The sequence below is a fragment of the Muntiacus reevesi genome, chromosome 4 (genome assembly GCF_963930625.1).
Source record: "Muntiacus reevesi chromosome 4, mMunRee1.1, whole genome shotgun sequence".
Lineage (NCBI taxonomy): Eukaryota > Metazoa > Chordata > Mammalia > Artiodactyla > Cervidae > Muntiacus > Muntiacus reevesi.
Window position 1 is genome coordinate 115531963 of NC_089252.1, and position 25104 is coordinate 115557066.

Consider the following 25104-nt stretch of genomic DNA (forward strand, 5'->3'; position numbering starts at 1 on the left):
CTTGCACCCCAACATTCATTGCATCACTACCTGCAATAGCCAAGACCGAAATGCCACCTAAGCGTCCACTGACAGCTGAATGGCAAGGAAGATCTCACACACACAGGAATATTTCGAGCCGGGAAAGAATGAAATAATGCCGCTTGTGCCAACATGGATGGGCCTGTGGATTACTATGCTGAGTGAAGTAAGTCAGACAGAGACAAATATTATGTGATATCAATTATGTTTAAAATCTAGAAAAATGGATACAAACGAACTTATTTATGAAACAGAAATAGACTCAGGGAAATAGCTGACAAACATGATCACCAAAGAAATACGGGGTGAATGGATAAAACAGGAGTTTGGGATTAACAGATTAGCCAGAAAAACATCTGCCTCTTGGACTATGCTAAAGACTGCGTGAATCACAACAATCTGTGGAGATTTCTTCAAGAGATGGGAATACCAGACCACCTGACCTGCCTCCTGAGAAACCTGTATGCAGGTCAGGAAGCAACAGTTAGAACTGAACATGGAACAACGGACGGGTTCAAAACTGGGAAAGGAGTATGTCAAGGCTATATTTTGTCACCCAGCTTATTTAACTTTCATGCAGAGTTCTGTTCAGTTCACTCACTCCTGTCCAACTCTTTGCAACCCCACGGACTGCAGCGCACCAGGCCTCCCTGTCCATCACCAGCACCCAGAGTTTACTCAAACTCATGTCCATCAAGTCAGTGATGCGATCCAACCATCTCATCCTCTGTCATCCCCTTCTCCTCCTGCCCTCAATCTTTCCCAGCATCAGGGGTCTTTTCCAATGAGTCAGCTCTTCACATCAGGTGGCCACAGTATTGGAGTTTCAGCTTCAGCATCAGTACTTCCAGTGAATATTCAGGACTGATTTCCCTTAGGATGGACTGGTTGGATCTCCTTGCAGTCCAACAGACTCTCAAGAGTCTTCTCCAACACCACAGTTCAAAAGCATCAGTTCTTTGGGGCTCAGTTTTCTTTATAGTCCAACTCTCACATCCATACATGACTACTGGAAAAACCATAGCTTTGACTAGACAGACTTTTGTTGGCAAAGTAATGTCTCTGCTTTTTAATATGCTGTCTAGGTTGGTCATAACTTCTTCCAAGGAACAAGTGTCTAATTTCTTGGCTGCAGTCATCATCTGCAGTGATTTTGGAACCCAAGAAAATAAAGTTTCTCACTGTTTCCATTGTTTTCCCCTCTATTTGCCATGAAGTGATGGAACTGGATGCCATGATCTTTGTTTTCTGAATGCTGAGTTTTAAGCCAACTTTTTCACTCTCCTCTTTCACTTTCATCAAGGGGCTCATTCATTCTTCTCTTTCTGTCATAAGGGTGGTGTCATCTGCATATCTGAGGCTATTGATTTCTCCCAGCAACTTTGATTCCAGCTTGTGCTTCTTCCAGCCCAGCGTTTCGCATGATGTACTCTGCATACAAGTTAAATAGGCAGGGTGACAATATACAGCCTTGACGTACTCCTTTTCCTATTTGGAACCAGTCTGCTGTTTCACGTCCAGTTCTAACTGTTGCCTCCTGACCTGCATACGTGATATGCAGAGTACATCATGCGAAATGCAGGGCTGGATGAAGCACAAGCTAGAATCAAGATTGTTGGGAGAAACAGCAATAACCTCAGATACATAGATGATACCATCCTAACGGCAGAAAGTGAAGAACTAAGGAGTCTCTTGATGAAAAAGGAAAGTGAAAAAGCTGGCTTAAAACTCATCAGTCAAAAAACTAAGATCATGGCATCCGGTCCCATCACTTCATGGCAAATAGATGGGGACACAGTGGGAACAGTGACAGACTACTTTCTTGGGTTCTAAAATCACCGGTCTGTCCCAGTTCAGCGCCCCCAGCCATGGCGATCAGAGCCCGGGTGTTAGTACGGGATGGTGCCTGGTGCGGGAGCGTGGTGAGCAGCACGTCCGATGGGCACGCGGCGCTTTAGATCAGGTGACCACCCCGGGCCCAGGCGATGGGTCGAGTCCTAGTATTAGAAGCCGCTGAAGCCGACCAGGGATTGGGGGACTTGAGTCCCACTGCCCACACTTGCAGGGACTCCTGCGTCCTGAGGCCAACTGTCCCCTCTTGACTCTTTACTGCGGAGTCTTGCCCCAAGGCCACACAAGTGGAGCGCAGAACCGAGGCCACCTCCGAAGTGGGCTGAGCCCCTTTGTCGCAATTGCCAAAAGCCCCCCCTGGGTATCAGCGGCTGGCCTCCTGACGGCAAATGAGGCAGAAACGCTCACCCTGGTGCTCAGCCTGTGTTGGTCTGAAGTGTTTGTCGCTCAGTCGTGTCTGACTCTTCTGTGACCCCATGGACTGCAGCCCTCGGGCTCCTCCATCCATGGGATTCTCCAGGCAAGAACACTGGGGTGGGTAGCCATGTCCTCCTCCAAAGGATCTTCCCGCCTCAGGGATCAAACCCACACCTTCTACATCGCAGGCAGTCTGTACCGTCTGAGCCACTAGGGAAGCCCCAACTAGTCACCTAATGCCAGCCTTCCAGCAGGAATTTTCTGTCTTGAGACTGTAAGAATTGGCTGCTAAACCTGCAGGGGCTCCCCCTGGTCTGTCGGGGGGTCAGCCCTCTGTGGGTGCTTGCAGCGCCCTCATTATCTCTGCTTTCTGTTCCTAATAAACCCACTCCTTTCTGAACTGCTCCGTGTCTGGAAATTCTTTTCCAACCAGAGCTGGGACTCTGCGACATTGATCTCTGTGTCTCCAACCTGAGAGAATAACACCCCTCTCTGAGGAATGTCCCCGGGGCAGGGCTGAAAGCCCTCTGTAAACGGTAAACAGCTTGCTAAACCTAAAGAGGAACGGCTGCGTCAGAATGGAACCCACACGTTTCGGATTTTAAAAGGAAATTTTATTTTCATGTTATAACGTGATTACAAACTCCTCTAAAAAAAAAAAGCAAAGATGAATTTAAAATATTGATATACATATTTATCTAAAAAGCCAAAGAGGAAAAGAAACACCCTGCAAAATACAGGGATTCGTATCAGAAAACATTTATACACAAAAGCTTGTATACAGCGAGACTGAATTACACACCAAGGATCTTATTCAAATACAAATGCTCCTCAGAAGAGTCTCTTGTTGCTTGATATATTTTTTTTTCTTTTACAAAAGTTTAAAATATCTTAAAAAATAGTTTGAAGTTTCAAAAAATGTTCTGATGAACCAGACATTTCTGGAAGGAGGCAAAGACCCACGTTCTCAGCTTTCTCTCGTGCTAAATACAGTCACAGTTGCTAGGGATTTGAAAATTAATTGGGTGAAAAAAAAAAATGAAGCCGACATCTCAGTTTGAAGTCAAATATATAATAAGATGCTTCAGCCCCCCAGCCCAGGGAACAGGGCATAAACGTGTCTGCAGCCACACCCGTGGAGAGGCCGACCCGGGGACAAAGCCTGCCCCTGGCTCCCGGGCGTCCACACCCCTTTCCGAGTTCGATGCCTGAGCTTCATTCGTTGTTTTGTGCTTGTTGGGATTTTTGCACAGTGATATTCGCGGCGTCCACGCGGACGGCCTGGCTCCCCGGACCGTGGGTCTGAGGGCTGGATGGGGCCTCTGGCTGCCTCGATGGGCTTCCTTTCTTGGGTTCTTTCCTGGCCAGTCTCTGAGGCCTGGGGGTGGGGATGGATGGTGGGGGCTAGCTCTGGGAGATGCTGGTTGGGCCCCTGACCGCTGTGTGGCACCTGGGGACACGGGGACACTCTGGGCCAGGCTGAGTAGGACCCCCGCTCCCCTTACACTGTCCCCCGCACCGTCTTGGGGACCTGGGGAGAGAATGTGGGATCGGAGGCTTTGCAGAGGGAGCTGCCCAGGGCCCAGAAACCACCTGAGGCCGCTCTGTGATGCCTGCGGATGTCCCACGTGGCCTCAGGCTAGATCCTGCCATCTCCTGCATCCCTGCTCTCAACTCCTGGCTCCCAGAGGCCTGCTGGGTGGGGGGCCGGGGGGCCAGGGTTGCCTGTCCTGCTGAGCTGCAGCTTGGGGTCCAGCCGGCCCCTGAGGACGCTCACAGGGTCCCTGGACTCTGGGGACGGAGCATGCCCTTTGCCATAAGGCTGGTCTTTGGTCTTCAAGGCGAACATGCCCCTTTGCCAATGAGGGCGCTGACTGGGAGACCCAGGAAGCCTCTCCATCACTGGGGACCGCAGAGGCAAACAGGGCCCAGGCCCAGCTCCATGAAGCATCTCCCTGGGTGAGACCGTCCTGAGGCCCTGCCCCATTTCTGCACCCTAGAAACCTCCTTTAAGCCTCCCTCTTGCCTCCCTTCCAGATCTGGCTGCAAACATCAGAATTCCGTCCCAGGTAGAGCACGGGCAGGGGGCCTGCCCAGAGACAGGCGAACCAGAGTCGTGAGCTCCATGACAAGTTTCCTTTATGCGGAGACATCAGAGGCACACGTCATTACATAAGGTACTCGCAAAGCCGAGTTCTGTGGATAAACAGGAGCTGGGGGGTCAGGCGGGGGCTGGCGACTGGGGACAGGTGCCCGGAGGTGGGCGAGGACCCGGTTTGGGAGAGTGGCTGACCTTCCTTCCAGGCGGGGCCTGGGGGCTTGGTCTGTGTGTGTCTTTGGTCTAGAATTTGGTCTGGGAATCGTAGAAGAAGGGGCCGTTTCCGGGCCATTTCCAGAATGTTGCGATTTGCCAACCATCCCGAAACGCTGTGGCCTTTCGCCGGGGTCCGAGGCCCCCCAAGCCCCTGCACGTGACGTGTCTGCAGTCACTGACAGTGGTTAGTTTACTAAAGCTCCATAAGACAAAGAAGAGGTCACATCGCTACTCAATAAAACTGGGAAAAAACAAAAACAACACCAGCCAATCAGACACGGTGCCAACCATGAATACACAGTGAGATGGGAACGTAGACTTGCCGACGTTTGGAATAGGGCGGGGTGTTGTTTGGCAGAGTATCGCCATGGAGACGGGACTGCGACCACACGCCAAAGATGGGAGGTTCAGAGTCACCTCTGCCCCCTGGGAGGGCGACACCTGAGGCCCCAGCCCTGCCCGGGTTTGGGGAGGGGGGGTCCCAGGGTTCATAGAACCCCTGCTCTGAATGCGAGCGGGACTGCGCTCCACAGCCCCGAGGCGATCACTGCCCTTCGTGCGGGACGATGGTTCGGTTTACTTTAGACTCTGGGCTTGGAAGTGTCTGTTTAAATGGCACAGTTGAGGTCCAGATGCGGGCTGGGCGGGATTCTAAAGGTGGGGTGCCTTCCATCCTGGTTCAGAGAGGGACGCCCATTTCCAGGGTGCCTGCCCTGACTCAGCTTCTGCCTGCGGTCCCCACCCACTGCACGCCTGACCCCGGCTTTTGTAGGGGAGGGGGAGAAAGCGACACCTTAGCTCCCAGGTGACCCGTGTGGGTTGCACCTGTGCCTGAACTCGCAGGAGAGTTTGGGGAGCACCTCGCCCCAATGACAGCTCGCTCCTGGAGCTCCCTGCTGGGCGCCAGGGTGACCCTGGGCCGGGGTCTTCAACAAGAGCCTCTGGGAAACGAGGCCAGAGCTGAGGGTGGCGTGAGGAGGGAAGGAGCAGCCCCTTGCCCGACACCAGGCCCCCCACCCACTCCGGGGCACTTGGGCACACATCCTTTGGTCCGCTGGCTTACCCCTCGCCCCTCACCAAATACATCATGCTTCTCCGACAGGCAGCTTCGAGAGATGCCAGCTGGGGAGGTCGGCCAGAAGCTGATAGGAGCCCCCTTCTAAGGCAACAGACCCATCCATGTGAGGTCTGGAGCCTGGAGACCCCCAGTTCCTGCGGGGCCAGCCTCCACTTGCTCGAGGGGATACCCCGGGGAAGGATGCCTCTCCCTCTCATCCTTCTGACTATCCACCCTCAATCCTGAAATAAAAGGGACCCTTCCGATGCAGGGGTCCCCGGCGCTCTTAGCATCCGACTTTCGCCGTTGGGCCTCCACTATGGACTGAGTCCCTTTTCTTGAGGGTTGGTTTACGGTTTGGGCATCTCTCTTGTTGGCTAAGATAAACATCACCAGGCGCCTTCCTCTCTCCAGCCTCTTGGGGTCTGGCCAGATAGCTGTTTGCTTCACTTGAACCAGGTCTGCGGGTACGACACCTTTAAAATTCCACCCAGGGTTCTGGTTGGGGGGGGGCAGAACTTTCTGCCAGTTTGCACAAGCACCGAAGAATTGCTTTTAAAAACGAGATCTATTGCTGGCAAGATCAATTCAAGTGGTAAAAGTGCTTGACGATCTCTACGTGTGTACATAGTTACATGTAAAAAAAAATACAAAGAAAATTTTACCAAGTCCCCATAAAATACATCTGATTCTGTATGAAAGTTCTGCCTTGCCCCGGACAGCTGCCCGTGGGTTTGCTTTTTTGTACAAAACATCCCCAGATCAAAAGGAAATACACATACACACAACACCGCACGCGCACACGCTCACACACACGCACACACACACACACACACACACACACATAGAGTAACATTTTCTGTGACAACTGAAAAAATAAACAAAAACCCTAGTGCAAATATAAAGCTTTGTAAACCTGGTCCTACGAGAATCTAATGTTAGTAAACAGCGGGAGGACGGCCCGTCCGCCGGAGAGCGCTCACATCATGGTCTCCACGATGATGTGGGTGGGTTTCCTGAGCGTGCTGTTGAGGGCCATGCGTGAGCTGTAGGGCATGGCCCCCTCGCGCTCCACGGCCCAGCGGTTGGGCTCCCTCGGGGTCAGCAGGTACTTGAGTCTCTGGAGAAGGAAGGGGACAGGCGCGGGGAGACGGGTCAGGCCCTGCAGGTTCCCTCTTCACCTCGCGTCCTGCCGGGGTGCCGTGTGACCTTCGCCAAACCCCTGCCCGCTCTGGACCTCCCATTTTTCATCTCCTGGCGAACAGAAGCCTTGAACCAAGGTGCCCCAGGCCCTCAACGAGAGCAGAGCTCCCGGCAGGTAGATTCCTTGGCCAAGGGGACTCATGCCTCCACACTCTTTCCCCCATAGAGCTGAAATACGCCTCCTCGGGATTCTTGTCCCCGCTATCTCCCTGACTTGCAAAGCAGCTGAGTTTCTGCAGTTCGTATGCCCGAGGCTGGACGACTGTCTTGAGCCTCCCATGGCTCCCAACCTTCCCAAACTCCCCCATTTCCACAAGCTACAGGCCCTGCCCTCTCCACATCCCCGCTGGGGGCCTGGAGGCCATGCTGCCTGTCTGCGCTGCCCCGCCCATCAGAGAGGCCAGAGGCTGGACCACCGCCGGGCGTGGGGCAGCTGGTTCTTTCCCAGGTTGCCTGATCACGGGTGAGGGGGAAAAAAAGCCCCTCTCAGGGCACCCAGGAAACCAAAGCAGAGCTGAGACTTGACCCAGGGCTCCCGCCACCCAGCCCACCACCTGCCAGGTGGCCGCTCAGAGGCTTCAAGAGGAAGCAGTGGCCAACGGGAAACCCTCTGTCTCGGCATCCACGTTCATTGCAAGTTTACAACAAGGCTCAAAAGTTGCTTGGTAAAAGCTACAATATTTCATTTGAAAATCCAGATTTCCACCTGCTCTTTAAAAACCACAAGCTCTGGCAAGCAGAGGTGCACATCTCCTTGATAATCTGGGGTGGGGGGCGCCAGAACCGGGAGCCTGACCACCTCCTGCGATGATGCCTGAGCCCCGCGCCCCAGTGCCCCCCACACCCCAGCTAGGGCGGCGGCCTGGGCCTGGGAGGAACCAGACTGGAGGCCAACACAGGTGGGTGGCAGCCGGCTGCCTTCAGAGGAGGGGGCTTCGGGGAACCGTCAGGTCAGGTCTGGGGGCGTGAGGATCGGACGTGACCCGGGGGTGGACTCGAATTCCTCCCCGACACCAACCCTGCTCTGCCTGCACCTCTAAACGTGAGATGGAGCAGGATTTTAAAATTAGGATTCCAAGGGACAGAAGGCAGTGACCTCTTGGGGTGGCTATGAGCATTCAGCACTGCCTTCCAACGCCACCAATTAACCCTTCAGTCTCTGGGTGGCAAGAGAAATTCCTGGAAATTCCGGGGGGGCGGGGCTGGATCTGTCCCAGGCACACTATGTCCGTGCTTTGATAAATGAGAGGGCTATTCAGCATTCTGGCTGAATCCTGGGGTCCTTCCTTGTGGCCTCTGAGAAAACACAATGGACCCAGGGTCGCAGGGACACCCCAGAGGCTTTCCTGGCCCAGACAGACCCCAGCCTCACGGCTTCCTCCCTGGCACACCCCTGCCTACTTCCTCCGTCTCGGGAAGGTCTGTCCCCTCCTCCCCGCCAGCCCCCGACCAACGACATCTCCCCCCTCAACCAGGCCCCTGCCCACAAGGAAACTGCCCAGCCCAGGAGGGAGTCAGGGCCCCCGGACATCCTGGCTCCAGATTTTTAAGAGAATAACAATAAAAACAGCCCAGAACAAAACAGTGCCGTCCTGGAGCCGGCCCAAGCCCAAAGGTTAAGGGACAGTCTAAGAAGAGGATTTCTTGGAAAGAGCCCGGGTCTGTAACCTCCAGGACTGTGGGAGGAATTTCGGAGAGGATGGCGGCAGGATTCGGGGGGAGAGGGGGGGAGGAGACCCACGGGGGCAGAGACCCTGGAGCCAGAGCTTCTGCTTGGTGAGGAGGTGGCCTCTTTCCGAGGGTCTGGCGGCAATCGGGGCCCCGGGTGCTTACCACGAGGAAGGGCCCTTGGGTCTGGCCGAGGCGGACCACCATGACCAGGGGGACGCACACCATGGAGGACAGGGCCAGGCACCAGCCCAGCCCGATGGCCCAGGTGGGGTACGTGTAGAGTTTGTTGTAGGTCAGGGGCACGTACTTGACGAGAGAGAAGACAAAACACCCCTGTGGGGAGACAAGGGGGCGGTCAGGGGCTTCTGGGGCCAGGGCAGGGCCCCCCGAGGGGCCCACACTCCTCGCCCTCTGCTGGCGGAGCGGCCGCCCTGCTCAGAACCCTCTGCCGCTCCGCAGGGCCTTCCGGACGCACGGTCCTCCTCTGGCCAGCAATGCCCGGCCACCTGCCCGCCGCCTCCTCCTGTATGGCTATGCTATGGATCCCAGTGTCTCAGCCCCGCCGGGGCCCCTGGGGACCTCTGGGCAGGCTGCTTCCACCCATGGGACCGCCTTCCTGCATCTTCTCTGCATCCCAGTGGCCCACGTGGATCCAGTGGTAGAGAGACCACCTGTCAAGGCCCTGACCGCCCGGGCGGAGCTGGGCAGGACCCTCGGGGCGCCCTGAGAACGAAGCGCAGACAGGCACGCGTGCGCATGAGCCCAGGGGCCAAGTCGCTCAGTCACGCCTGACTCTGTGCGACCCCACGGGCTGCGGCCCGCCAGGCTCCTCTGTCCACGGGGAGCCTCCAGGCGAGAATGCCGGAGTGGGTGGCTGTGCCCTCCGCCAGGGGATCTTCCCGACCCAGGGAAGATCGAACCCACGTCTCTTACGTCTCCTGCGTCGGCAGGCGGGTTCTTTACCACTGGCGCCACCGGGAAAGCCCGCTGGCTGCTAGAGCGGACGGCATTTTGTGGGGGGCAGCCTGCAGCTCAGGTGATCAAAGGGCAGAGCCGCTCTCGGGGATAGAGACAGCCGACGCGGCCACTGCTACTCAGCCCCACATTGGTCGGCCTCCTTGTTTAACAAGTGGGGATGCGGGGGCCGCAGGGGGAAGGGACACGTGGCCTGGAGACCGAGGTCCCTGGGGGCATCCCACGGCACCCGGTTCCTAAACACGGGGGACGGTCTACCCTCTGAGCTCGCCGTGGTCTGAGCGGACAGCGGCAGCCCAGCCCCTGCTCCGAGGCCCAGCTGACATGGGTTTGTCGGAGGCCAGCACTGAGCCGCCGCTGAGTTCACGATGGGCGGGTGAAACCGTCAAGCCCTGGGGTAGGGACGGTGGCCCACAGCCGTGCAGGAGGACACTCACAATACAGAGAAGCGGGGTGACCACGGCCCAGCAGTATTTCATCCAGGGCCCCGGCCGGTAGCCGATCATGTCCTCAATACCATCGTAGAAGTTATCGCTGCCTGCAAGAGTCAGAGGCAGATTGACGGTGATCCGGCGTCCCAGACGCAGCGTCCGCCCCGGGAACCTCACGGCAGGGGCTCAAGGGCCGTGGGGTCGGGGCACGGCGAGGAGGAGGGGGTGTCTCCAGGGCCTCACCCAGGTCCGTGCACCTGTCCACACCACACAGACCCGGCACACGTTTATCTGAGAGGATCTGAAATTCACGGGTCACTGGGCAGCCCGTATTTTTTTGGCAACCTCAGGCAGAGCCCCGAATCCTGGTGTGGCCATCCCAAGGATTCGAGGAGGTCAGAATGGACCATTCCTGGACTCCCGGGGTGGTTCACCAAAGACAGACCCCTGCAAGGCCAAACCCTGTGTTTGTCAAGGCGTTGGATCACACCTTGAACCTTCAGCCTGGAGAGAAGCTTCCACGTGGCTACGGTCGTATTTGTGGTGAAAGGGAAAGGGTTCAGGCAGGGAACAGCCTTTGTGTTTGACGCAAAATGAAATTCCCACGAGAATTCTGTTTCTGAAGCTTCTAAAGAGAGAAGCCCAAAGGGGAGACCTGAGAAAAGCAGGCAAACATCTCTACTCACCATATATCCAGGCAATAGCAAAACATTCAAAGAACGCCACCCACAAGAGGCATACACCGCTCGCTGCATAGTAGTCAAAGAGCTGAAAGACGTACATGCCGCCCTGCGAAGAGAAAGCCAGAGGAGGTGAACTTGCTATTCGGCCTCTAAGTCCCTCCATATGTAAAGAGTTCTGGTCTGTCAACAAGAAATAGAAAGCCCAGGCCGGGGGGTGGGGGGGATTGGGCAGAGGCCGTGAGGACCAGATAACTGTGTTAGAAGATGCTTAGCTTCATGACAAATTTAAGTCAAAAAGTAAACACTTAATTAAAAACGACACACACAGAAAGAAACAAAAGCAAAACACGTCTTTCTTTGCACAAAAAAGAATGGGTTCGCTGAAGCCTGTTTCTAATGGAGGGGCTTAAAACCCCCGGTGGCCAACAGAGAAGATTTCAGTGAGACCAAGCTGCTCGGCATGTGAACCTGTGATCTGCCTTTCCAGGGGTGTTTCTTACAGACACTTCGGGAAACGCACTTATTTTGAGTTCCGGGAAGGAAGACTGGGGCTGTGAAATCCTGATCTGGGGGTCGAATGCAAGCCTGGGCCGGAGAGTAAGGAGAGACGGGTGGTGGGCGCTGGGGAGATGAGCCCGCGGCCCGGGCTAGGCTCACACGCTCGGCTTCCCTGCAGGCCGGCCGGAGAAGGGCCACTGCCCACAGCAGTGGGGACGGAGCTGCTGTCAAAGGGGATTTTGGCCGAAGCGCCCCTTCCCTGGGCCTCGGGATGAGGAGAGATGGAGGGAAGCGGGGCAGGGCGTCTGGCTGGAGGGCGGGGTCCTGAGTCACCCCCTGCTGCCCCTGGGTGGGGTGGGACCCCCAAAGAAGGGACGACCTCAGTTGCCAGGCCCTCTCACCCAGCCGCTGGGTGGGGGGCGGCAGGGAGGCGGTGTGGCTTTGAACTGACCTGGGAAACACAGTGAGAGCACCCAGGGCCCTGCCGGGGGGGGTCCCCTCGTGCCAGGCGGGAGCCACCTACCTCCGTCACCATGGTCAGCCCCAGCAGGTAGCTGACGCAGCATATCGAGGCAATGAAGATCTCTCGATGAAAACCCTTCCTTAGCAAGGATGGATGCAGATCAACCAAGGACGTGATCTGTCCTTCCACTTCCACGAACTGGGGAGGGAAGGAGAGCCATGAGCAGCAGGCCAGCACCCCCTCGGCTCGGGTTGTGGGGGGTCACGTCCACGCCGTGGAGGGGCTCCGCATGCTGAGTCCCGCCCGTCGGGCCACGTCTGGTGGGCCCCGAGCGGCTCCCCAGATAGTCCATGCCCCTGAGGCCCCTCCGCCCAGCACACTTGCTGGCTGGTGTGTCAATGTGGACAACCTCCAGCTTGGGTCTGGGTTTCCCTGGAAGCTGAGGGGGTGCCCCCTTATTTCTGGGCCTTGGGCACCCAGTCGGGCTAGCAGCACGTGACCTATGGGTGGAGACCCAGGCAAGTCTGGGCTTCCGTTTCCAGACTGAAAACTCAAACGGTGGTTTTTAACCCTGCGGGGACCGTGGCTCCATGGGAGGATTCTGCACACGCTGCGTGCACCCCACAGGCCCATGTGCATGAGTCAAATGCTGCCTGCGACCCCGGGAACTCATCCCTGGGCTCCTAAAGGTGATGGAAAGGCCAGTCCATTAGGTAACCTTCAAGGGTGACCCTGGGTCTTTCTAAACCTTCCCACTGTTGCACCTAACGATTTATCCCCGGGGGGACGTTTCACATCAGTCCACAGAGCCGCCTTGGTTCTCAGACGGGGGCGTTAACCCCGTCCTGTGGATGCATATCGCAAGGCTCTTAGTGGCTTCACAACCTCAAGGGAAGGTGCCCCGCAGACGGTCTCCAGCTTCCGTGGCGGCCGACCTGGGCCGGACCACGTCTGTCTCTAGGCACCTATCTGCAGCACAGTAGTCTAGACGTACTGTTTGGGGTGAAAGGGCACGCTGACGCATTTTCATTGGAGTAACCACAGCCAAACGGCTCGGCTAGCCAGCACGCCCTCTGAGGTCATCGGAGTCCACTCGACGTCCAAAAGCTAAAACCTCAACCCGTCAGCTCTTTCCTCTGGGACAGACACTGGGACCTTTGCTTCCACAGCCTTCCTGCAAAACACGGCCAACGGCTGGCTCCTCTGGGAAGCATCACGGGAAAATTAGGGAACACACATACACGGGAGCAGGTCCTTCCCATGTGTTCAAAGGGGCTGGGAATTCAGAGAAACGATGACCAAGAAGCTCTTGGAAGGGGTCCCAAGAGAGCAGGGGGCAGGTGCTTAGACATCTGATTGATGTCTCAGCCAAAGGGGGTGCTGAGTCTAAAAGGCCAGTGAACCAGAGCAGACCAGCAGACCTGACATTAACCTTGTAAAGGAGTTAAGATTCTTTCCCGTTTTGAGATTTGAAAATCAAAGACAGGCAAATGTAGGGTCACCGAGAGTCGGGGCCAATACCGGCACAAGCCCCTCATTTCTGAGTTCGCTGCGGCCCTGGGGGGCACCACGCCAGCCCCTCCACCAGCCTCTCCAGACCTGACTCGCTGAATATGACACAGCCCCGCCTTCTCAGAGCCTCTGCTTCATTCGCTATAAAGTGAGAGCATCCTGTCTGCTCCACAGGGGTGAGGAGGATGGGAAAAGGTTAGAGTAAATGGGTGATGGGCTGATTCCTGTTAATACACGGCGGAGGCTGGGGGGTTGTGCTCCTGGGGGAGGGGGAATCCAGTTCTCCTTTCCTGTGCCGCCTGCGCGCACACCGCGCCCGCCTCGGGCGGCGCACACACCGCGTCCCCCGCAGGGAGGCCAGCGAGAGCGACAGGCATCTGTCTCCATGTGGTGACCGTCCCACTCCCTCTCTCCGGAAACACCCCTCAGCCAAAGAGAATGCTCCCGAACCCAGGGACCCCCTCCTCGGCTGCGTGGGGCGCGCTTCCTGAGACTGGCTGTGCACCTCTGCACGTCCGCAGGAGGGAGCGATGTGCCGGGGGGAGAAGCTCAGGCGGAAAGGCCGGCCCGTCGCTGGAGGTCCAGTGGTTGAGTCCACCTTCCCGCGCAGGGGACACCGGCTCCATCCCTGGCTGGGAACGAAGACCCCACGTGCTGCCGGGCAACTAAGCCCGCGCGCCACCACCGGGACCCGACAGTCAAAACTAAGCAAGTAAATATCTTTAAAAAAAGGGAAGGCCAGCTCGCAGGGATGGACTGGCAGCTCTGGGAGCCGTCAGGCATGGCTTCAGTCCCTAACCCGCTGGGTGCGGCTGAGCCCCGGCTGTCTGAGCCTAGCTTCCCTTGGCTCTGGGGGACAGTTGTACGCAAACACGGGACACTGCGTATTAAGGAGCTGATGCTTAAAAGCCGGGCGGCAGCGGGAGGAAAAGGGGGTTTTAGTGAGGACAGACTTTCCGTTTGGGAAGATGAGAAAGTTCTGGCGATGGCGGTGATGGCTACGACGACGTGAGTGAGCTTAATGCACGGTCGAGCACTCACAAACGGGCGCTCAGTGGCTTCAGTCATGTCCGGCTCTGCGACCCTATGCACTGTAGCCCGCCAGCCTCCTCTGTCCAGTGGGATTTTTCCAGGCAAGAATGCTGGAGGGGGTTGCCATTCCCTTCTTCAGACAATCTTCCCGAGGCAGGGATCAAACCAGCGTCTCCTCCTTTGCAGGTGGGTCCTCTACCTCTGAGCCGCCGGGGAAGCCCTAAAGATGGCTAAGAGGGTCAATTTCACGTTCTGGGTATTTTTCCACACGTGATACGTGAAGCCTGGTCCGAGTGGACAGCTCGCAGGGTAGGGCCCTTAACATGGCTGGTGCTGATGCATCTATAAACCTTCCCCCACGTCCCCGAGTTCACACGGGTGCAGCGGACAGATCCAAGCGCTCAAAGCCCACCACGCCCCTTCTTGGGGCGTCAATCAGGCCGGTCGTTCGGTGCCGCGAGCTCCAGGCTCTGAACCAGAAGAGCTCGCACTCTGGGAGAGGCTGCCCTGGAGAGCTTCAAACCGCCCAAAGTGAAGGGCGCACAGCCTCCACCAGGCCCCACCTGCCTCCCAGGGGCAATCTAATGAATAACCATCTATGCTCCTTCCGCAGCCCAAGAGGCCAGTCTGGAGATGGCCTGCTTTGTCATTTATTAACCTCTTTCTGTTTTCTTTTTTGGGTTTTGCTGAGAGCTCTGGAAGAGGTTATAAAAGTCGGCTTCCTGGGGCCTCCTAAGGCCAAGCTCATTAACCAGGGGTGATGGATGGAGCCATCTCACTGTTTACACAGCTCAAGTTCATCAACAACCTCTCGTTATTTTTGTTTCCCATCTCCCAAATGTTTTCCTTCGGTCTTCCTGCTAATCCTGGTCTTCTTTCTGCCAAACCCTCCGCTCTGCTCTGGACCTTGTTAGCGGATTGCCGTCTCTCCCCTGCCTGACCTGAGACTTCCCATCTCCCAGGTCCTGAGTCCCCGGGGGCCCATCTGGTCACTGGCCTCCAGGCCGCTGCCTGGGGGACGGTGGGCAAGGCTCTCTCCTAAAGGGGTGCAGCCCCCGCCTCTCGCAGGGTCCCAGCTGCCCAGACTTCTGTGAGGCATCCGGACCCCCGGCTGGCACACGAGGCTGCCTGTCGGAGACTGGCCTCGGATGAAGGCCCCTGGCTGGCCCTGGGCACAGGACTAGCCCGCCCTGCACACCCTAACTGCCCCCTCCTGGAGCCACACTTGCGCTCTCGAGAAGGCCTCAGTGAAAACACGCCTATTTCCAGGGAAAGGAGTCCCAGGGGCTCGCTCTAATGTCCTCCGGGCACCACTGACTGCTCCCCGTAGCGCGCCTCACCAAAGGCAACGAAGACATAATCATACCCATTTACCGGATGAGGAAACTGAGGCTGGGGTGGAGGAAACATGTTCAACAAAGCAACACCGTGGGGGTGAGTGGGACTGGGAACTGAGTCTCCAGAGGACACACCCCGGGGAGGGGGGAGGCCTAAGCCCTGGAGGGCTGGGACATGGGGGTCGAGAGGTGCAGGGAAAGACAATAGGTTAGCGGGGCTCCTGTGTGTGTGGGGAGGGCAGGGGGACGTTGAGCGAGGCTCCGGGGGCTCGGTTTCCCTGCAGGGGCCAAGCTCACAGACCCGTGTGCCCCAGGAGGTGGCAAGCACAGCCCGGTTCCAGCTTCCGTGGCCGCGCTCAGGACTGCCAGTGGCCACTCGTGCCCGGACAGCTGTGTTGGATGCCCGCCCGAACGGCCTGTGCGCCAGGTCCCGCCGGGGCCTGCCCGGGGGCTCCATGTCCCACGGCGTGTGCCCCCACTGCGGTCTCACCCTTCTCCTCGTACCCCTGGGCCCACAACCCGAGGCTGTCTCTCTCTCCCTCGCTGAGGTCAAAGGCTCGAGCTTTGGCGCAGATGACATCCTGCTGCCGCCCTGGACCGTTCCTTCCCCGGGGTCCAGGAACCCTTGCTGGCTGCAGCTGCTGCAGGCGTGACATGAGGCTGTGTGTGCGTGTTGGGGGTTGCAACCATCTCATCACATTGCAGAGGGAGGCTCTGCCAGAACCAGGTTTCCGGGGGTGCCATTCCCCACCCCCCGGCAGGGGCAGACCCGCCTGGGGGCCATCCCCTCACTCTGCACGTACCTGACTATCCAGTCCAAGCAAGAGAAGCATAATGAAAAAAAGGATGGACCAAAACGTGGGCAGCGGCATCATCGTCACGGCTTTCGGGTAGGCGATGAAGGCCAGGCCAGGACCTAAGGGGAGAGAAGATGGGGGGGGCGGGCAGAGGGGGTCATCAGTGACCGAGCTGCCTCGAGCCCCGGAGCCACACGAGACACTCGGGGTCCGGGGCGGGTCTCCCCAGTCCCCGATGCAGGGGCCCGCCTGGGGCAAGAGACCAGGCCTGTTTTCACTCGGGGTGGGACGCGCGGGGCTCAGGCGGGGGCCCGTTTTAGCATCTGTCTCCTACGCAGCAGCACGGCTGGCCTTCTCAGGCGCCGGGTTCCGAGCGGACACCGGTTATGGGTGGGGGCAGACGGGACCGAGTTGGGACTCCGTCTGCCCACTGGGGAAAGGAGGGACTCCCCGCTCCCCCCAAAACCAGAGAACTGCATCAATGTTTGCTGGAAGGAAGCAAAACCAGGGAGTGCGCTCTGGTTACCTGACTACCAATCCCTGTTTGCAGAGAAAAGCTTTCTACTGAAACAATGAACGCGTGGCCAGAAAAATGAAGACGGAACCACGCCCTGCGGGACCCACGTGTCTTCGGGGTGCATCTGGGCACCCCCCCCAGCACCGTGACAGCCGAGGCCCAAAGCCGAGGGAGGGGTGAGCGGGGTAGGACCCCAGACGGGCAGCCCCCTGGCCGCAGTCCAGTCCTCCGCCTACCACCTCCTCTCTCCACATCACCACGTGCCCTCAGGGGGCGGTCTTCCCGCAGGGGTGGGGGGCAGGCTCCCGTCAGTGAACCCCGAGGAGGCTTCTCCTGCTCAGATTATTGGGTGCTGGGGCCACTTCCTTGGCAAAGGGCTCTGGTCTCCAGGGGGTGCTCTGACACGCAGGGAGAATCCCCACCAGCTCTGGGGGTGCCTCCAATTGCAAACGTCCCCTCCCGCCTCCAGCTGGGCCTGAGCAAAGAAAACCGGGAGAGGGGCTGAGTTGTAACCGAGGCCTGTGGGTCCCCCAGGGGGTCGAGAGCCGCAAAAGAGAGAAGGGCTTGGGCTAAAGAAAAAATATAAAGTAAAATCCACAACTAAAAAAAAAAAAAGAAAAAAGTCAAGAAATGTGAAACAAACAAGGCTGGAGGACAGGATATTTTAAACAGTAAAACAGGGATCGGGAACAAAATGAATGGTCTAAGAAAGAAAAACAAAAAACAGCTTTGAAATAAATCGCAGCCAGAAACCACATCGTACGGCGTTGACCACACGCGTGGCGGCGAGGGCGAGTCCCATTAGGTCCAGAGTCCACCCCCATGTAGCCAAAGTCCGACCGTGACCGTGACCGTGTCCTCGGAGGCGATGGTGGAAAACCCCCAGGAGGGGTGCAAGGGCGCTCGTGCCAACCCCAAAGCCCTGACTGGAGTAGGACCCTCGTCTCCACGGGACTGGGGCCCCCTGGGACCCCCACGTCAGCTCCGGCCTGACCGTAGGCGGCATAGGAGGGGTCAACCCAGCCGCGGCGAGACAGATGTAAAATGGGGCCCCCACCCCAGCCCACCCCGGCCCGCCCGCTGGGCCCTGAGGCTTCTGGACAGCTACTTCTGTATATCAGCGTGTGGCCTTTCTCAAGCCAGCCTCGGGGAGAGGGTGTGAGCATCCTTCTCTGAAAGCAAGGGGACTGAAGACGGAGGGCAGGAGACACGGCAGCCGCTGGAGCCCCTGGGGCAGCAGAGACGCCCACGCTACGCTTCATTTGCAATGTGCGCTCCTCAGGGCTAAATAATTATCTTGTTCCAATGCACTTCGCTCAATATGGCTCTTGTTAAAAAGCTTATTAGCGAAATAATCAGCCTTGATGTGTCGGCTGTTCAGACATCACCGTGGGGGAATAAACAACGAGGTCTCTGAAGTGGACGGGAATAAGACACGACTTAGCTAGATGGTGAAGACGTAGGTTACCTAGCTGTCTGCAGAGAACGATCTGTTTCATGTACCGACAGATTATCTCCCACCGCTCAACTCCCTCCACGCTCCTGGCCATTCCCCACCAATCAGAATTGGTTGGCAAGCCCTCAGCTGAAGAATAGCCATTTGCAAAGGGGGTGTCAACTCTCCCCTCGGTCACTCTGCCAGACTCCCACGCAGGCGTGGCTTCTTCACTTCTGCAACTACTTCTTGGGTCCCTCAGTCTCCAGCCTGCCTCTGAGGGCTCCCAGGGAAGGAGAACTCTGTCTAAACGTCTGATCTGGGACCCGAGACAGGGCAGAGGTGCGTGGGGCCGAGGCGTGGGCTGGCCAGGACTGCCCCGCAGCAGCGGGTGCAGGAGGAGGGGGCCGGGATGGGGGGAAGCGGGGCCTGAGGCCATCACATGCGTGCAGGGTCGGACGGGGAGGCCGGAGGGGGCGCGTCCTCACGTGAGAGGGGCCTGTCCAGCCTCTGGTGGGCACCCTGCCCAGGACACCGCAGATCCGACCTTGAGCAGCCAAGCTGCTGGCCGCAGGGATGGCGCTGACCTCTGAATACACGATGCTGAGGTCCCCAAGCTCCAATACCAGGGTCTCCGGCTGGAGAACCAGGACATCACCCTGTGTTTCCAAGGGCAAGGACTCCAGTCTGTGTCCCGACAGTCGGGACCTAGCGGTTTCCTCTCCGCCCTGGGAGAAGCCTCAGTCTAGGACCCTCACCTGCCCCCAGGTGGCCCCTGAGGGCTCCTGGCAGGTCGGGAGGTCAGGCTGGGCACAAGCGCAACAACCGTCCCCTGGGTGACCTGGGCAGGACGGGAGGCGGGCAGAGGAGCAGGAAAGGCGGGCCCCGGGGGTCCTGGGAGAGAGGTCTTGGGGCCACATGGAAGCCCTGCCACTCAGAGCCGCGGGCCCAGGACTGGGAGCTCGTGGGGGCACCTCTTAGAACTGGGGCACCTAGGCTTCTGAGGCTCTGGGGTCGTGGCCGCTGAAGCCTTGACAATTCTCGGGTTCCAGAGCCATCTTGCTGGAACCCCAGGATCCCAGCCTCAGCCTGCAGGCTCTGCAGACTCTGGCTCTAAGACCATCTCCACTTGTAGCTGTCTTGCAGAGGGGAGCGTCCCATCCATGGAGCCCGCACCCCCGAGGGGTGGAGGGGTCTCCACAACCTACTCCCAAACTGAACCTGTCACTGTCCCAGAGGGCGGCCTGTCACACCCGGTCCTTCCCCAGCTGGGGCAAAAAACGGTGGGTGCTTGACACAGGGCAGAGACCGACCCAGTCAAACCAGGAGACAGCGGTGGGATGAATGAAGGGGGTCGCTTAGAGCCAAGTGCAAAATACAGAAACCCAAGCTGAGAAGGTGGCGACGGGATGCCGACAGGTGGCTGCCCTGCCCCTGAGTGAGGAAAGTGCTTTCTGTCGCTGAAACCAGGAGTTTGCTATAGGGAAGGACAGGGAGTGGGGTGAGGGTGGGGGGCGGTGCGGAAAGACCACTTGAGAAGCGCTGAGTATTCCCCCGACTTGACCAGCCCCTGTGTTTCTGCCGTCCCTGGGGCAAAACCGCAATGAAGATGTTTCCAGTTTAGCTTCTGAACTCTTTGAAACCTGGGGGCTATCGTGGTGCGAGAAGGGGGCGGGGTGGGGGTCCACTTCGGAAACCAGGCTCACCGCCCCCCCAAAGCCCCCGGGCGGGGGGTCTGGCTTCATGCCTGCAGCACTCGGCTCACACACTGGGTGGCAGTACCCACCACCGCTGCCACCGACACCACCGTACCTGACTCAGCCACATCAGCAATGTCCACCCCTTGCTCTTGTGCCATGAAGCCCAGGATGGAAAAAATTGCGAAGCCAGACACAAAACTGGTACCACTGTTCAGGCATCCCAGCAGCATACAGTCCCTATGTTACACATATGTCAGGGAGCAAGTTAATTCACAACACAAGGAAGCCACGCTCCCTAACTTCTCTTTTTTTTTCTCTTCTCTTTAAACATCATCACTGCTAAGGCCCACCAGGCCTGCCGGCGCAGGACTTGCCTGTATGAGTTGTACTTGTACTTGTTGTAGCTTCCCAGCGAGGTCATGGCCCCCAGGCAGATGGCGTAGGAGAAGAATATCTGGGTCCCAGCGTCGATCCACACCTGGGGAGGGCGCGGGGGCCGGGGAGGGAGGCGAAGACAAGACAAGAAGGGACGTCAGAGCCGGCTTCCTGGAGGCGGCGGCGTGGGTCCCAGGGACTCTGCCTCGAGGTGTGCGGATTCTCCATGCGATCGGAGCATCGGCGCTGGACTCCAGGGTGCAAGCAGAACCCCAGGAGTCCAAGGGCCGCCCCCCTCCCAGTTCACTGAGCATCAGGGTTAAGAGGCCCCGCTTTTGAAGCAGAGGGACGTGGAGTCCAGCCACGGAATCATCGTGGGCAAGTCAATATGACTCCCGGAGCCTCGGTTTTCACACCTGTAAAGTGGGCTCCGCTCCCCTGCCCCACAGCGCTGCCGTTTTTTTTTTTTTTTGCAGGTTCAAAGAGTTAAGATTTAGCCCAGCGCCAGATACACGGTAAGCCTGTAAGTCAAGGCTGCTATCCTTATGGTCACTGCTATTGTGTGGGGACCCCCGCCTGAGTTGGAAGTGGGAGGAATTCCCGGATGGATTATGCAGGCAAAGCCGTTCCCACCCAGGGTGAGAGGACCGTGGGGAAGAGAGCCGAAGCGGCACAGGCCCTTGGGGACAACCTAAAGGCTGAGGACCCTGGGGACAGAAGGCCCCGAAACGGGCCCGTGAGAGCTCCGACCCCCGTGGCCACGTGGCTGAGTGCCTCGGTGGGGGGGGGGGGACAGTTAGTGTTTGCCCCCCCCGACCTTCTAAGAGGTCACAACTCTGAACTCCGCCCTCAGCCCAGGGCGCCCCCACGATGCAGCCTCAAGGTCGCCGTGGGGAGAGGAGACAGCTTCCGGAGACGTCTCTGCCTTACCTGGCGCCGAGCCTAAAGCAGCCTCTATAATTGGCCCGCCTCGGGAGGCCCTCGACACGAAAAGATACACACTGCCGGGATGGCCGGCGGGCACCGTGAGCCACCCTCCAGGGCCCAGTGGAAAAGTACCAGGGCTGACAGTACCCCCCCCCCGCCCCGGCTCCATCTGGGGGCCCAGAAGCACGGGCACGGCTTCGGCTTCCTTCCCCCGTGCCGGTCCCGGGGGGTGGGGTGGGGTAGGGCGGCCAGGCTGCCCCGCGGTACCTCTGGGTCCTCCAGGCGGCTGATGTCGGGGTACAGATAGAACTTGATGCCTGCGCCCGCACCGGGCAGCGTCAGCCCACGGACCAGGAGCACCAGGAGCATAGCGAACGGGAAGGTGGCCGTGAAGTAGACGACCTGCAGGGGGCGGGAGCCGTTCAGCCATTCCCCGACCCGGCATCCGCTCCAAGGCCAACGCTCCAGGGCCAGGCTTGCTGCCTCCCTTGCTGAGCGACCTTGGGTGTGTTGCTCACTCTCTCTGGGCCGCAGGCGCCTCACCGGCAACCTGGGTATAAAGCACGTACAGACCTCACACACAGACTTACTGACATTCGAATCCTGCAGATATTTGCGGGGCCCTGCAAATACAGAGAACCAGTCCCTGCCCCCATGGAACTGACTTTGCAGCGGGTGAAAAAAGGAAAAGGCACAATAACAGAGTAAATGATCGCACGTGGATGCCCAGGGGTTGGCCCACAGCGCATAGTACGAATCAGCTAACATTCACAGGGAGGCCTGGCGGGCTGCAGGCCATGGGGTCTCAGAGTCAGACACGAATGAGCAACTGAAGATCTGCAGCGTTCGTATGACCCGAGCTTCAGAACCAGGTACGTGTGGGTTCAGATCCTCGCTCCGGCCCCTCGTGTGCTGTGTGTCCTCGGGCATGATGCTCACCCTCTCTGGGCCTGTGGCCTCACGCGTAGAGTGGGGATAAGAGAAACAGAAGGCCCTCACTACTGGGCAAGGCGAGGATTCAACAGAATGATGCTCACAACGTGGTCAAAACAGCACAAGGCAGGTGGCTGCTTAGACGTGCAAAAACTGGGGTCTTTTGTTGGCCGGGTGATTGTGCAGGAAGCACCGGGGAACTTCTGGAGAGGAAACCAGGATGCGTCGCGCCTCACGTCCCAGGCAGGGTGAGGTCAACGCCAGGCGGGGACCACAGACGACCCGGGCCACGCCTCTCCATCCCTGGGGGCCCTGCCCTGCTTCCTCTCCCCGTCCTGTCCCCAAAGCACTGGCCTTCAAACCTCCTGTGGCCTCCGTTTACAGATTGGATTTTCCCAACTTTCATTCCAGCACAAGAGGCTCCCAGGAGGGGCGTGTGCCTGAGACGGGGCTTGAAGGGGCCTGGGGGCACTGATGGTGAAATCCTGCTATTTCGGCTGGGCCCGGGCTGAGCCCGGTCTCCTGAGCAGCAGCCTATCCCATGCTCAGCACGCCAGCAAATCGGTGTGCTGGCCGCCTTGCTGTCGGAGGACCAACAGAGGCTGGGCGGGGCTCCCAGATGTCTTCAAACCACCACTGCGCACAGGGTACCTTGGTGCGTGGTGGCGGACATGCCAAAGTCCGTGGTGACCGGCAGAAATGCTGAGGCTAGCTCACAGAGCCCCCAGCTCCTTCTGAGGGGTCGGGGGACCAGGGAGGGGGCCAGCGCCAGCTGCCTGTGTGCTGGGGGTGATGCGCGTGCAGCAACTTCTGCGCTCAGCGGGTCCTGCCCTGACCCCGTCTGCAGATGGGGAAACCGAGGCCCGCAGAGCTGTCCCCTGCCCACGGGTCACACGGCACTCAGGCGGCAGAGCTGGATGGTCTAGCACCTGCTTCAGCGACGACAGCACAGCAGGAAAGAGCCCCTCAGCGTCTGCGGTTTGTCCGGCCCTCCCAAAGAGAGGGCTCCCGAGAGCCCCAGGGCTCAGGCCGGAGATCCGGCTCTGTGGCAGGCTGGCTGTCAGACCCTGGGCAAGCTACGGCCCCTCTCTGGGCTCCAGGTCCCCACCTGAAGCCCCCTCCCTATCTGCGGGCCCGTCTCCCCAGCCGCCCTGCAGTCTTCTCCCGAAGACAGGAGAGCCCTCTGTGTCCTAGGGACCAGCGGGCAGACGTGGAGGGTGGGGGCCAGCCAGGAAGCACAGAAGGGGCAAAAGAAAGACGGCGGGCCCGCAGGCTGCTCTGGCCCCGGCCCCGGCCCGCAGAGAACAACGGTGCTGACAGCCGCGGGCCAGAGCGGAGGGCCCTGCTTCAAAGTGCGGCCTGCGCAGGCGGACGAGGGTGGGGGGCTTCGTGTCGGGGACACAGGACACCTCCCAGGCCTGGCGTGTGTCTGTGTGTGTGTCTGTGTCTAAGTCTGTGTGTGTCTATGTATATGCATGTGTGTCTATGTGCGTGTCTATGTGTCTCTGTGTGTATGTGTGTCTCTGTGTGTGTGCCTGGGAGTGTGTGTCTGTGTATAAGCATGTGTGTCTGTGTGCGTGTCTATGTGTGTGTATCTGTCTGTCTGTGTGTCTGTCTGTGTGTGTCTATGTATATGTATATGTATGAGGGTGTCTATCCGCGTCTGTGTGTGTGTCTGTCTGTCTATGTGTGTGTCTGTGTGTGTCTATGTATATGCATGTGTGTCTGTGTGTGTCTGTGTCTGCGTGTGTGTGTCTGTGTGTCTGTGTCTGCGTGTGTGTGTCTGTGTGTGTGTCTGTGTGTCTGTGTCTGCATGTGTGTGTCTGTGTGTCTGTGTCTGCATGTGTGTGTCTGTGTCTGCATGTGTGTCTGTGTGTCTGTGTCTGCGTGTGTGTGTCTGTGTGTGTCTGTGTCTGTGTCTGCGTGTGTGTCTGTGTGTCTGTGTCTGCATGTGTGTGTGTCTGTGTCTGCGTGTGTGTCTGTGTGTCTGTGTCTGCGTGTGTGTGTCTGTGTGTGTGTCTGTGTGTGCACGCTTCCTCCCCAAGCCTAGGGCAGCACACCCCACCTGCTCACGCCACCGCGGCGGCCTCTCTGGCAGGACACCCTTGTTTTGCAGAATCTGCCGAGGCCCAGTCCCTGAGCGCCATCCTCTCAGCCTCCCCGTGACTCTCGGGATCCCCGCGGGAGCAGCTCTGCCAGGCGCCACCAGTGGGCCTCTGGCGGGGGCCCTGTGCCGGGATGCGGTATTTTTCCACTCTTGCTGGCAAACCTTCGTGGCAGCTCTGAGCCCGCAACCCAAAAGCCCTGTGGCCCAACTGCCCTGGAAACTTACAAAGCCAGCGCTTCCTCCTCCCGCGGGGATGGCGGGCAGAGGGTGGCCGGCCAGGCACGAGGGGGACAGGCTGGTCTCTGCCTCCCTGGGCTTCCTCTGGGGAGGTCGTCTGGGCAGCGCGGGTCCCTCACCCCAGAGGCCCAAGGCCTGGCGGGGGCCAAGCACCTCATGTGTGTTTGGGGGGAGCATCACGACTCATCTCACACAGGGGGAAGCTGAGGCTCCTGGGGGAAGGGACTGGTCACGCAGGCTGCGGGTGCAGAGCCGAGACCCCACACCAGGTCTGGAGAGACTGGCCTGTGCTCGCGTCTGGGATTTGAACTCCCGGTGGGGTTCATGGGGCCGCCCTTCCTATGGGAGGGTCTGGATCCCTGTAACCCCCTGCGACCTAATGTGCCGCAAGAGCAGGCGACCACAGGAGGCAGGAGAATGCAGGGCCCCGAGGCCGGGCGCTGGGCTGCCCGAGTTCAAAGCTACCCGGGCTACTGACAAGCTGTGTAGACTTGAACAAATCAACCTCTCTGCCCCTCCATTTCCCCCAAAACATCTCCTCTTACCACCTCCTCTGTAAAACAGAGCAGGAGCCACGCATACCTCAGACGCCAGGAGATTAAAAGAGCTAA

The 25104-nt window shown here is 58.5% G+C and overlaps 1 protein-coding gene across 3 annotated transcripts in view; it reads right to left on the reverse strand.

Moving 5' to 3' along the window:
* Window positions 1-2888: 2888 nt before the first annotated feature.
* SLC6A6 (solute carrier family 6 member 6) overlaps window positions 2889-25104 on the reverse strand; it is an 80472-nt gene continuing 58256 nt past the window's right edge. For all 3 annotated transcript variants that reach the window (XM_065933983.1, XM_065933982.1, XM_065933984.1), the window contains 9 exons: window positions 21484-21618; window positions 20289-20392; window positions 20027-20151; window positions 16269-16381; window positions 11645-11782; window positions 10627-10729; window positions 9947-10047; window positions 8697-8867; window positions 2889-6780 (listed from right to left, as the gene is read on the reverse strand). In XM_065933983.1, coding sequence (XP_065790055.1) covers window positions 6640-6780; window positions 8697-8867; window positions 9947-10047; window positions 10627-10729; window positions 11645-11782; window positions 16269-16381; window positions 20027-20151; window positions 20289-20392; window positions 21484-21618 — 1131 coding nt within the window. In that variant the 3' untranslated portion in view covers window positions 2889-6639. The remainder of the gene's footprint in view (window positions 6781-8696; window positions 8868-9946; window positions 10048-10626; window positions 10730-11644; window positions 11783-16268; window positions 16382-20026; window positions 20152-20288; window positions 20393-21483; window positions 21619-25104) is intronic.